We start from the raw sequence: 13,766 nt of genomic DNA, 5'->3' as shown, positions 1-13,766 counted from the left end.
CTGCCAGTTTTGCAGGAACTCAAACTCAATGCAATGCAATGCAACTTAAGGAATTAAAGAGTTATTTAATATTTCTGTCCTTATTATATTGGGGAGGGCTTGTAATAGTGACTAAGCTTGGAAAAGTCAGGAAACACTCTTCCTAAACTAAAATCTACACCAATATCCCTGAGAAAAAAAACCACATTAGACATCAGAGAAACAGCATCTTGCTACATTCGATCAAATGAGGGGTGGTTTTAGGAATTAAAACAAAAAGTTCTTTGTTCTTTTCTTTGTTCTTCTTTTTTTTCATCCACTCCCTCTCAGGAAGCAATTCCCACATACGGACAGCCTCACTGAGACTTCAGCCCTGGTCTTTGTGGGACCGGAGGGTCAGAGGTGGTCCTGAGGGGGCCCCAGCTGGAGAACATAAATCCAGACAAGCTTTGACTGCATGTCTTCTGGGCTGCTATAGGTTAATTAGCTTTTTCTTTATTTTGGCATGCACTGGGCTACATGTTCTCAATGAAATAAAAATGCTTAAAATACGAATAAAATACAGAGAACGTTACATATTTTGACCATGTAAAATGTAAATACTATTTGTAAAATAGATTCACGTCATTGCAGTGAAATTGTGAGAGCACTCGGACATGTCTTAGCTTGCTCCTGCAATGTTTGTGTTCTGAGTCAAACATTATCCAGTCTGAACAAGCGTGCTGGGTGTTTCTCAATGACAGGGTGTAGCAATATTAAGAGCTTGACTTTCATGAACACATGTGTTGTTTACATTTGACAAACAAACCTGAAAGGCACACAGCTGGCATTTCATTTAATGTAGAAAACAGTAACTAAGTGCACTACTGTGATTCATGATGTATGATTTCTGAAAAGATTTGCCCTTTTAAATCAGAAAACAGCTTATTAAATAGCTGGCTAACTTTACAGTTGTTTTAATTATAATTTACCACTATTTGGTAAAATTAGGTTAACAGTTTAACCTTTTTTTACATATATAATATGTATATTAAATGTTGTCAGATTTACATAAAAGATAAGGATATGGATTTGTAAACCACATCAGAATGTGGTTTATGAGATCATGTTACAGCAGGAGATCCAACCATAATCACATCAAGCCCACAGCTCCTCTTTACTGTAAACCTTTCTAAAGCAAGGACTAAATGATAATGCCTGATTTAACTCAACCTGTTGACTATCCAAAAATAGCAGGTATATTTACAGAGAAGTATAACTGATAAATCTGATAATCCCTAAATGACACGTTGAAGCTAAAAATATTTTGAAAGAGATGGAAAAGATTAAAGACAAGAAGACATACTAAGTGATAAATCCACACAAGCTGTTCTACAAATCCCCAGCAGAACAGATAAACTATTTGTGACCTCTTTGTATTTTTTTCCATTCCAGTTCTTGTTAGCTTGCACACAAACTCACAGTCACATAAATTCTCATGTTTCAGTCCTGGCAGGATTGTATCAACTGGTTTGTCTTGAATATGAGTAAGTTTGGACAGCCTCTATAGTCAATTATCTGTTCGTTGCACCATTGACGCAGTAATTTCAATGGCATGTCGTAACACACAAAAGTATGTGTATTTATTGCGTATAATCCAGACTCCCCACACCTGTTCTCTGTTCAAAGGAATTCTGCCTGTAAAATCAGACTGGAATCTTTTGGGTGTTTGCCATTCATTTAATTACTTGAATCTCCGTGTCTTCCTTCCATTTTATTTTGTTTGTAAACAGTGCTTTGCAACCAATAGCTACACATACTCTATCGGCCATTCACATAGAAAGCATTATTACATTCCACTTCCACTTTCTTTTAATTGTTTTCTAGGTTAGACTGAAATGCTTGACGCTGGTGTAACATTTACTTAATGATGAAGTTTACACATTAACATCCCCAGAGGTGTACGTAAGGCCAGATCTGTAATCCTATTCCTTCATGACACCTCCACACACCACCTCTTGTGCCTTTATCTATATAATTTTATGGCACTGGTGCATTTGCAATTCGGTAAATTGAATTGTTTTAATTTGACCATGCTGGAATTTTATTCTAAAACATGGAAACATGGAACAACTTTGTAAGTAATACAATTAAGCATTATCACTTGACAAGAGCAACTACAATATTAGACGTGCTGATTATGAGTCTGATATTGTGTTTATAAAGTTAATACTGAGTTTCATACATTTTAGACACAGTATTGATAGTTAGGCAGTGTGTCCACCAAAGCGTTTTATCCTGAGGCTAGCATTTATTTATAATTTTTTTTCAATTGTTTTCAATGGTAGCCAGTAGTGTGGTGAGGTGCTGAGCATTTATTTCACCGAGCGCTAGGCATTATTCTTCTCGGCTCCTGGAGTTGAAGAATTTTAAACTTTGGCTGAAATACAGCACTCATCACTGTCACTTTTTGGTCAGCTAACCAATCACACTTGAGGAATGGCAGGATTAATCAGTGTTCTTGAACGAATTGTTTATGTGAATGATTCAGTATTTTACTTGTAAAGTCTTAAATGACTTTTTTTTTTAAAAAGTATTTACTTCACAATCATTAAAAATATATGCTATGATATAATATGAATTTGTGCATTATTAAAGTAATTCAGAAGTAGGGGAGAGTGGGGTAAGTTGTCACACTTTTCAAACTGTCTAACATTTAATGAGCACCGTACATCACAATGATATACATGTCATGCCAAATGAAAGAATGAAGTCTTGGGCACATATTGTTACGTTCATGGACTGTCTGTCTCCTTATTTGGTCATCTTCCTGTTCTAGTTTTGGTAATTGATTATTCCCCACCTGTCTCCAGTTCCCTCATTACCTTCTGTGTGTTTAAATACCCGGTCTGTTCAGTTCTCCCTTGTCCGTGATTGAATGTGCATCTGAATGTGAATGTGTACTTAATCTATGTTAATGCTGTTATTTGTTATATTGTGAAGTTAATGTAATATAGTATATTGTCTGTTATTCTCCTTTCGTTCTCTGGCTTGCACATAGATCAATGATAACTGAATGAAATACTGCAGATAACTCGCTTAACTTAACATGTTTAACCTCTGAACAAAACAGATTCCCTGTAAATTGCCTGGACTGAAGTGCAAGCATCATGGGCCCATTTGTTGATTTTTACACATTTTACCCAGGTCTCTTTTGGACGAATGTTTGAAAAAGGCTCCACAAAGTCGAGGCAGAAGCACTCTTCATCATCTGATGATGACTCTTCTATTATTTTTCTTCTTTTAACTGCCTTGTTTTTAGTAGGTCCAGATTTGGACTCACATACAACAATTTTGAAACCGCTTTTAGCTAGATTCAGCTTTATTCTTTTCTATTTCTAGTTGCTTTTCTATTTCTAAGAATTGCTCTGGAGTTGGTAGTCCGCAATAGCAATAGCAATAGCATTGCTGGGTAAGGGTGAGCTGGTGATAGCAGAAGCATAACTGGGAATGCTAGACAGAACAGATCTGCTGCTGGGACCTGGCAGGGCAGGGTTCTGAATGGGTCGATCTGTGACATAAGATGGTGCAAAACCAGTTTCCAGAAATACATCTCAATGTTTTTTGAGCATGTTCTATGTGTTTTTTTTAGTACTGGGGCAAGTTGTCATATGTGACGACTTGCCCCAAAGTCATTGAGACAACTTGCCCCTAACTGACTTGTGTGCTAAAGTTGGCTAAATCTCAAGGTTAGCTCAATATAGCACGTCAGCTAAAGTATCAAAAGACATGTTATTGTCTCCTCTATTTTGTGCAAAATAATAATTTTTAACATTCATACCTAACAAAGTTGTATTGCATAAAAGTTAGAGTGATTTTTTTTTTACTCTTTAAAGGCAGGGTAGGTAAAAAAATGTATTAAAAACTTTTTTTCCAAATTTGTTTAAACTTTATTTATATATCAATACATAATTAAAATATAAGTACTCTGAAAAAGAAAGTATAAAAATCGAGTGTCTGTAGACCTCTCACGACTGTTTTAAAGACAGCTCATTATTTCCATTCACTCCACCCCCTCCCTTCTGGGCTCCTATAGATTATTTATCGTCTCTACTACGGCTCGCTAAGTAATGTTATGTTAGCTATATTATGCAGCTACGTGTGCTAATGACGCATGCTTCATGAAAAAATAAACAAAAAAATATGTATGATCAAAATACAAAAAGAAAGATTTACCTGTCCAGCAGAAATAAAGCCATCAAGGAGTCACTTTTCAGCCCATTGAGTTCCCTCAGTTCTCGCCACCGCTGGAAAGCCACGCCGATATAAACTCGCGTTTTATTTCTTGGTTTATCCAAAGACTTTTTGTTCATTGCCTTTTCTTGTACTGTTACTGTCTTCCTTTTTTTGCCTAGTTTGCCTTCACTAACTGCATAGGCTGGTACTGTGAATTTTGCTTGCTGTTTCTCTGCCATTGTTTTGGTATTCCTAGGATCTGTGCCACTGCCTGTTGAATTCCTCAAATCAAACGTGCGCGCGCAAGTGGGCAGGTCATGTGTAGCAAAAGGGTGGTTGCCATGGTTGCGAGAGAGTGACAGTCGCCTAAGCCAATCCTATGTTTCGTCCCGAAATGGAAATAATGAGCTGTGTTTAATACAGATTAAACGGTCTAGAGTCACTCGATTTTTATACTCTTTTTATCAGAGTACTTACATTTTAATTATGCATTGATATATATAGAAAGTTTAAACAAATTTGCAGAGGTGGAAAGTAACGAATTACATTTACTCGCGTTACTGTAATTGAGTAGCTTTTTTGTGTACTAATACTTTTTAAAGTAATTTTTTAAATCTGTAATTTTACTTTTACTTAAGTATATTTAGTTTGAAGTATTGTACTTCGCTACATTTTAAAACACATTAATTACTGAGTAAAAAAAAAAAAAAATCGCTCCCTGGAAACTACGGCAGTAAATAATGGGCAGGAGGGCAAACTGGCGCTAAAATCACAAGAAAGATGCAGACGGACAAAACAGGCGTTAGTGGTGCAGACACCGCTGAAAACGAAACCCCGTCATATTCTGAAGTTGAACTCGAAGGAAATGAAGTGAACCCCTGGCCATATGTATGCTCTATTATGCAGTGTAAGCTGTACTTGCTTAGGAAGACCAAACTAGCAGCTTATAAAATCTCAACAAGACATCAACCCTTCGCAAGAATGTAGAGGTAAGCTAAATAATTGCATCGTTGCATTGGTGGTTAAAATGAAGCTTTGACATTTTAGCAAGAGGTTTTGCACAAATTAGCTAAAAAGACCGTGGTGAGGAGTGTGCTATTTTTGTTTTAATGATGTGCGCGCGCATTTATAGTGCGTTCTTTCACTGTGTGATTCAGTCTCCTAAAATGCATTTAGAATGATCACAAAATTGAAGATATAGGGGCAGAAAATTCACATATTTATATAATTTCATATATTAAATCAAAATCACACAAAGAATGCCATCTTTTCCTCCAAAAATCATCATGAATATATACATGCATACATATATATAACAGTTCAGTAAACAAGTTAATTAAGAGACTTGCGTTTTAGACATTATATTGCCTTTTTTAGCTCTATTTCTACAACAGAAAATAATTCCAAACACAGCCACCAAAGCACAGTTTTGCGTCTCTGAGCAACGTGACAGTGTTTCGTTCCTGAATGAATCAACTGTTTAAATGATTCGGTTCAATCGCAATGACTCACTTATTAACAGTGACTTGCTGACACATACTGGCCATTTTAATTTCACATTTAAAGTATCTTTTGATTTTTTTAAATAATTAAATTCTTATCATTTCAAATGAGTATTCAACATTTTATGTCTTGTATATCAAAACATTATTCATGCATTTGTAACTGCAGGTTAAATGCATTCTTGTCCTGTAGCCTACTAAACAGTGTAATACATCTAAATGCCACTTCCAATGAATCTTCTGCATTTCCTCTGCATTAAAAGATGAGTTTGTTGATACTGATTTGTCTGGTAACAGCCCAAATGTTTTATTATTCTAAATAACTGATTCCTTTAATTAAAAACAACTAGTTTGAGATTAATAGACCTATCCCAGGGGTGTCAAACTCAGTTCCTGGAGGGCCATAGCCCTGCAGAGTTTAGTTCTAACCCTGCTCCAGCACACATATCATGTAGTTTTCAAATAAACCTAAATGATTAGATTAGCTGGATCAGGTGTGTTTAATTAGGGTTATATCTAAACTGTGCAGGACTGTGGCCCTCCAGGAACTGAGTTTGACACTCTTGGCCTGTCCCATTTATGACTCCCTCCCACTGTTAAAATGTAACTAAGTAATTTTTACTCTGAGTAAATTTTAAATGAGCTACTTTTTACTTTTACTTGAGTAGATTTTTAGACTGGTACTTTTACTTGTACTTAAGTAAAATTTCATTAATGTAATGGTACTTTTACTTGAGTAGAATATTTTTGTACTCTTTCCACCTCTGCAAATTTGGAAGAAAGTTGTTTATACATGTATTACCTACCCTGCCTTTAAGCTAAAAAATAAGAAAATTTAGCTAAACTCAGATTAGAATGATCTTAACCACATTTGAACAGAAAATTGACTATAGAAGAAGAAGTCACACTAAGTGGCTATTTGATTTTTGAGATAGAGCCTCAAGTTTTCGAGTTATGAACAGTGTGACAACTTACCCATGTGACAACTTACCCCGCTCTCCGCTACTACGTTCGTCATTGTCATGTGACCTATACAGCATCAGTTGGGTTGTTTAACTACCATTCACAAACCCCCTGGCCTTATGAGATATTAAATTATCCATTGCATACGCATATCAGAAACTCATCAATAGTAGTAGGTCATCTGGGTACTTTTTGGCACCTGGTTTATGAATGCTTTAAAATTTGGACATACTACTCAAATACTGGTTTTTGTATGTAAGTATGTACAGTATATTCAGATGCTGTCTGAATGTGTGTTTTTTCCCTCACTTGCTTTCAGGTACTTTTATTTTACATTAAAGCTGAACAGAAACTTCTCAAACATTTCTCTAAATACTTCAGCAGAAAAGCTTTACATATCTGCCAGTAATATTTCTTTTCTTTTCAGCATCGCTTGTGTCTTCCTCTGCATCCAGGATCATTTTTCTGACAGTAAAGCCAAACAGATTCAGAATTCTGACAGTTCTCAAAATATTCTCGGTTCTCGGGTTCATATCTGTGAATGTTCCCTATTTAAATTGAGTCCATCTGCCAACATTGTAGATGTCTCCATCCACCACTCATTGGCATTTATTAGATGCCTGCTTTCTCCCTCCCCCTCCATACGCCAAGCTTATGGCTGTTGTCATGGCAACAGCTGCCCCCCCCCCCACCTCCTGTCTAGCATTGGCTGATACAAACATTCCATAAGCAGCAAATCCTGAGGTCTCAATCAATCAGTGTCACTGATGGGTGTTAGAAACATTTCTGTGTTTGTTCATGTGTCTGGACCACTCTAACACATTAATATGTATACATTTGGTGCAGCACAACACCAGTTTCCATTAGCCTGACCCTGCAGGCCTTTGATTAGATACAGTCCTGTCTTCCGTCTGTGGTCTAGTCCCATGATGCATTATTTTTTATCATTGTTTGATTGTTTGGTAAATAAGATGGATGACTTGACCTACTTTTGACAAAGAACACAACACCTCACTAGAGGGTAAGTGGCAGCAAAGACTAAGCACTTACTAAAGCATGAACTGATCTTAGTCACTGCGCTAAAACATAAACATGAATGCTTACTGAATATCAAATTACAGTTGCAAAACAAAAGAAGTTGTGAAGACCTGCAAAACTGATTGTACAATCATACAAACCCATTAAATATTATTTATTAATTCTATACTGATTGTAATCATTTTATCATGATACATTTTTTTTTAATTAATAAAGAATGAGTGTTTGTCCAAAACAGATAATGAATTTATTAGCCACAACTAATAAAACAGACCTATTAAGTTTTCATTTTGAATTAATTCTTGAACTTCTCTCAAAAAGTCCAAATAAAAAGAAGGCATGTTTTTTTTGAATGTATATATTTATGCATATGTATAAAGATTTCAGTAGATTTTTACACAATGCTTTAATAACCACAAAATATTATGTTATTCATATAAATATAAATATATCATATCTTATAAATAAGTTATTCAGAGTGTATCAGTGTAAACTAAATAGTCAAAAAATAGGTCATTTAATAATCACTAAATAATAATATATATATATATATATATATATATATATATATATATATATATATATATATATATATATATATATATATATATATATATATATATATATATATATATATATGAAATTTTTTTACTTAAAATAATTAAATTAAAATGTTGGCTTGGCATTTGGCCAATATAATATAACTGAAATAAAAACAAAATAAAAAATACAAAAATTTAAATAAACACATTGCCACATGCAGTAAAGGTATATCACTTGAGAGCTCAAAACACAAGAACTGTCATTATTTATCCCTTTATTTTAGATTATCATGGAATAATAGAATGTCATGGAATGATTGACACACTGGCATAAACCAGATTAATGTAATACAGTAAGAATGAATACATTTGAGAATTAAACACAGTTTTATTTCATACAAGACCCTGCATTTAGAATTTAATACTCTGTTGGTCCTTGGCCATGGAGGCCAAAGCAAGGTCGAGGATATTAAGATCTGCAGCTGTGAGCTGTAGCTCATATGATCTTGTATTGTGGTATGCTCACATCACCTCTGGAATGCTGCTCCATTCAGTGAACAAAGCTTCACCCCTGCTTTAAGGTTCATACACCTCGGAGGCGAGGAGAGTATCGAACATGCTCTGAGTTACTGGAGCAGCCTGACCAGACTGGGAACATGCTGAAATGAGAAATGTGAACCACCTTTTCATTTAGATTCAAAAGCATGCTGTACGGAAGAGACATTCTTTCTTTCTGGTTTGCATTCATTCATGGAATCTGATGGAATCTGGATATGTCCATTTTGCATTAAAGACTCAGAGTCCAAAAACAACACTGAACAGCTGTAAATGTCATTTCAAACATGTCAGTCTGGGATTTATTCTTGAGGCGGGTCTTGCGGGGGTGGAATGGATCAGGAGATTCCAGCCATTCCCTCCGGCTTTGGGGCAACATTTGAAAGCTCGACTCCCCTCTGAACCCCACTTCCAGTTGCCTTTCGGCTGTTTTGTTCTGTCTGTCACCATGACTCCAAGCTTGAGTTTGACTCTGTGCCTCCATCAAGTGTGAAATCTGTTCATTCAGCACAGTCTGACTCCTGTGTCTCGCAGTCAGAGTTTCTCGTGAAAGTGCTCTGTAAGCCAAGTCACAGATGGTAGTTTTCACAAGTTCTGTTTATTAGATAAGACTGAAATTACAGTGAATCTGATGATGTATAGAAAATGATGTACTTATACTTATGTGACTGACAACAGATCTAACTGTAAATCATCGTTAGATGTATTTTAAAACATGTCTGACACTGAGATTATCTGCACCATCAAATAGGTATCAAAACACCATAGTGTTGCTAATGTTTTCCTGAAGAGGTCACGTGTGAGAAACAAATCATATCTATTTTCTGCCCCCTACTGGTCATATGAAGTATTACACACATTCACTTTTCCGCCAAACTGCATCTAAAAACTTTCAAAAAGTATACTTATTGAACATAAAATCACCACAAAAAGCCCTTAATTACAAACCCGTCAACGTGTAATTGTATTACTTAATAAAAGGAATAAAATAGTACAATAACCTATTTGTAATTATTAACCTATACATTTCTGTATGGTTCAACTGTGTCCTGTTGAATTATCAGTGTACTGTATGTAACTATCTGTTAACAGCTCGCCATCTAGTGGACATAAATAAAATGTGCAGAACACCTCCTTCAGAAATAAATCAAGACGGAAGAAAAAGCACTGATTCTGTTGTTGAAATGGGATGGGGCAAGTTGTCACACATTTTGTATTTTTCCTAAGGTAGATTTAGTTTCTGTAACCACATGCTGTAACCTTAACATGTTTATGCTTCATCCTTAATGTCTAACAAATGATATTTATCAGGGCTTCTCGGATATTCATTAACATTTAGACTGTACAGCTGTTAATGTAACAGTAATGTTACAACAAATATGTCAAACTGATAAATAGTAGACCTACTAAATAGTAAGTAGCACAGTACACAATTTAAAATGATGGACAATTAGACATTACCAAGCAGCATTTTCTTATGAGATTTTATTTTTCATACAACCTTTAAGTCAAGCCATATTTCACATGTTCTACAGAAATAAAGATCAGTATCACTATTGAAATAAATGTACATTCAGAACCTCGTCTATGTGCCAGACATTAGAAATGTGTTGCGTGTGCATTTGCTTGTGCATGCGTGTGCTTGTGTTTCAGTGTTTGTGCAGCGTTTTGTATGTATGTGGTGGTTTTTCATGCAAAGCCTAGCAGTGAGTATTGCTTAAGACTAAACTACACCATAAGTACAGACTTCAAGCCTGAGCTAACTATAACAGGTTCCAGCTGTCAGTTTGTCTTTGGAATAGACTGATTTGTACAATCGTCACAACCTCAACTAAGCACATGTAACAATTTCACCCATTGTGTGTACAAGCAACTACAGTCACTGAAGTCTATGAACAGACAGCTATGTTCTCCTATGTGTCAGCTGGTGGTACATTACAGTCTAACACATGCTTAGATTTACAAAACTAGCACAATATTCCTGATGAAAAGGAATGAATAAAGCAACTGACTCATAACAAACAACCTGCCTATCTGGCAGTTGTGACCTGACATCTGAATAATACAAGTACTCGATACCAGATTTAAAAAATAATAATAATACAGCATTAATTCGGCACATTGAAATATCAGTTACCGTGGGCAGTCTATACAAATAAAGTCTAGTCAGTACAGTTTATATAGGATTATGGAACACTGAATTTGAAAAAATATTCAGGTTATAATGCACTGATACGTAAATGGAATGATCCTATTTTATTGTGACACAAACACTCCAATGGCATCACCTGAGCACAAATCAGAAATAAATAAAAAACAACATGATCTGCTGTAAAGTTTCCCTCTTCAGATGAGATCACATTGAGCAGTAGACAAAAGGCTTTGGGAGTCTGTGCTGCAGTTATTGTTCGACTCGTGATTGTCTGGTAATATCAGTGAGATGCATGCATCAGCAGGGGCGCCGCTATGGTTTCTGGACCCCTTCTCCCTCGTGGGCCCCTTGGATTCATCCTAACCTCCAACCCCCCCAACACCCGGTTACGGCGCCCCTGTACATCAGTAGGTGTGCAGTAGCTGAGCTTTTACATTCAGTTACATTTAGATCCTAATTATATGAGACAATAAAAATAAAATAATTAATTAAAAAAACCTGTGAGAATGATAGTTGGTGTACTTGGAATTGTCAGTGACAAACTGCATTTTGTAAGAAAGCATTAAATTTTAAAACTTATCTCTATGCTTAGGGAGTCGTGTAAAATGTGTGAATTAATAATTCATGTTAATTCAAATTAATATGCCTTTTTATTTTTTACATATGGATAAAAGGAATTTAAAATACATTACTATTCACAAGGTTGGGGTTGGTAAGATTTTTTTATGTTTTTGAAAGAAGTCTCTTGTGCTCAATTTAGGCTGAATCTATTTGATCACAAATGCAGTAAAAACAGTAATACTGCAAATTATTATTATCATTTAAAATATCTGTTATCTAATTAAACATTACGCTGAATTTTCAACATCATTACTTCAGTCTTCAGTGTCACATGATCCTTCAGAAATCACTCTAATATACTGACATTCTAACATTTATTATTATTATTATGATTATTATTATTATTACTATTTTCAATGTTGAAAAGTTCTGCTTAATATTTTTGTAAAAACTGTGACCCTTTGATGAATAGAAAGTTCAAAAGAAAAGCATTTATAAAGAAATAAAAATAAAAACAGCTTTTGTTATTTTGATCAAATTAGTGCACCCAAGTAAAAGTACTTTTATTTATTATTATTGTTATTTTACACACACACACACACACACACACACACACACACACACATACACAAAATCTTACTGACCCCAAAATTTTTGAACAGCAGTGTAGATTTGTAGGTCACAAATGACAAAGATTTGGATTAATGTCTCCGTGGAGAAACAAATGAAAGGTGAAAAACTCATTATATTCTAGATTAGTTTTGTTAAACAGTATCATATAAAACTAAAATCTGCTTTGTTTTTCCAATAATTTGCTTTTCATTGTGTAATAAGCTGCCCTGCCTCACAGACCCTCCATAATACAACAGTAATTCATTCTGTTTGCTGGAGCCCAAATCAATCATTTCTACGTCAGACGTTACTTCAGGCCATTCTAATCTCATTCAGTCTTGGCACGAAAAGAATATCTGATAAATTCATTAGCAAGTGGCAAACAGACACAGCAATGCATGCCACGGAAATCACTGGCTAAACACAGTGGATCATCGCACAGCAAAGGTCAGATTAATTGATTGCTTAAAAATAAATACAACAGTGCTGCAAAAACATTAATTGAGATATTTTGCATTGAATTACAAAGTATGCAGTTCAAGCAAAAAAGACAAGTAGTAAAGACAAGAATAGATAGATTCAGGAATATTTCTGTAATTCAGTTTTTGTCTTGTTCCTGGTTGTGGTGCTAGAAATGGTTCAACATCAGGAAGCTATAACCTTTCAAAAACCCTTACATCCATAATTTTGAGGGGGTTTGTGCTGATTAGTCATTTTGACTATTGATTCATAAGATCTTAGTGTGTATGACAGATCACTGATGGATTATGGGCCATTTCTGTCAATTCTGAAGCTATTTTTCAATATTGATATTTCATAATTATCTTACTGACCCTGAACTGTGGTCTTTAACCTTTAGTGTAATTGTGCCTAATTCAGGACATTTCTGTGTGCTTTCTTTACTGAAACGAGTGTTACCTCTACACTGCTGGTCTCTAGCTCTATTATACACTAAAATATAAACATACAATATAATTAAATCCTTTTGGAGGACAACAGGTGGGATGACATGATGTAACAGAAGGATGATCTGTAAAACTGACCTAAACGAATTATAGGCATGTGGTTTCAAATACACATTCACGTGATTTTTCATTAAACAGAGTATAATATAGTATAAATTCATGTTTTCCTCCATAATTTAAGAGAAAGAAGAAAAAAAAACATAAAATGTGGCATTGTAGAATTTCATGGATGTGACCAGTAAATGCTGATCTCTGCTTAAAACCAGTGACTCCATCCAAGATGATATCTTGAGTGCCAGGAATGACACGATCCACTGACCAGCTCATTCTTCTTCCTCCTTCCTTCTGTTAAATGTTGTGCTGAGTGAAATAGGACATCAGGAGCTGGTCGGAGTGGTGATTCTACAATACATGATGCTGAATTGGCTGCCAGCAGACATCATTCCTGGATGTATTTGGGTATCATTTGAGTCGAGAGAGCAGCAGGAGCTAAGAGGGATAACTGGATCCATATGATGACTTTTTTGTTCTTCTAAACCAGCATTATTCAAAGCGCTCATAGTTTCGAGTTTGTCTTACTCGTGGTACCATGTCGATCAACAGCCTGCAGGAGAAATGAAGAATGGAAAGATTCACATCAGAGACATTTTAGTGCGAATGATTAATGTCTTTTGGAGAAAGC

The 13,766-nt window shown here is 35.3% G+C and overlaps 2 protein-coding genes across 12 annotated transcripts in view; one reads left to right on the top strand and one right to left on the bottom strand.

Annotated features, from left to right (window-relative positions):
• LOC132152888 (zona pellucida sperm-binding protein 4-like) overlaps positions 1 to 13,766 on the top strand; it is a 240,818-nt gene that overhangs the window by 214,048 nt on the left and 13,004 nt on the right. The window lies entirely within an intron of this gene.
• Positions 12,276 to 13,766, bottom strand: part of LOC132152898 (transmembrane protein 163a) — a 28,139-nt gene continuing 26,648 nt past the window's right edge. The window contains exon 8 of the mRNA XM_059561868.1: positions 12,276 to 13,688. Coding sequence (XP_059417851.1) covers positions 13,628 to 13,688 — 61 coding nt within the window. The 3' untranslated portion in view covers positions 12,276 to 13,627. The remainder of the gene's footprint in view (positions 13,689 to 13,766) is intronic.

This window comes from Carassius carassius, chromosome 11, assembly GCF_963082965.1.
Source record: "Carassius carassius chromosome 11, fCarCar2.1, whole genome shotgun sequence".
NCBI classification, from domain to species: Eukaryota; Metazoa; Chordata; class Actinopteri; order Cypriniformes; family Cyprinidae; genus Carassius; species Carassius carassius.
Note: the sequence above shows the minus strand (reverse complement) of the source record. Positions and strands in the feature narration are given on the sequence as shown.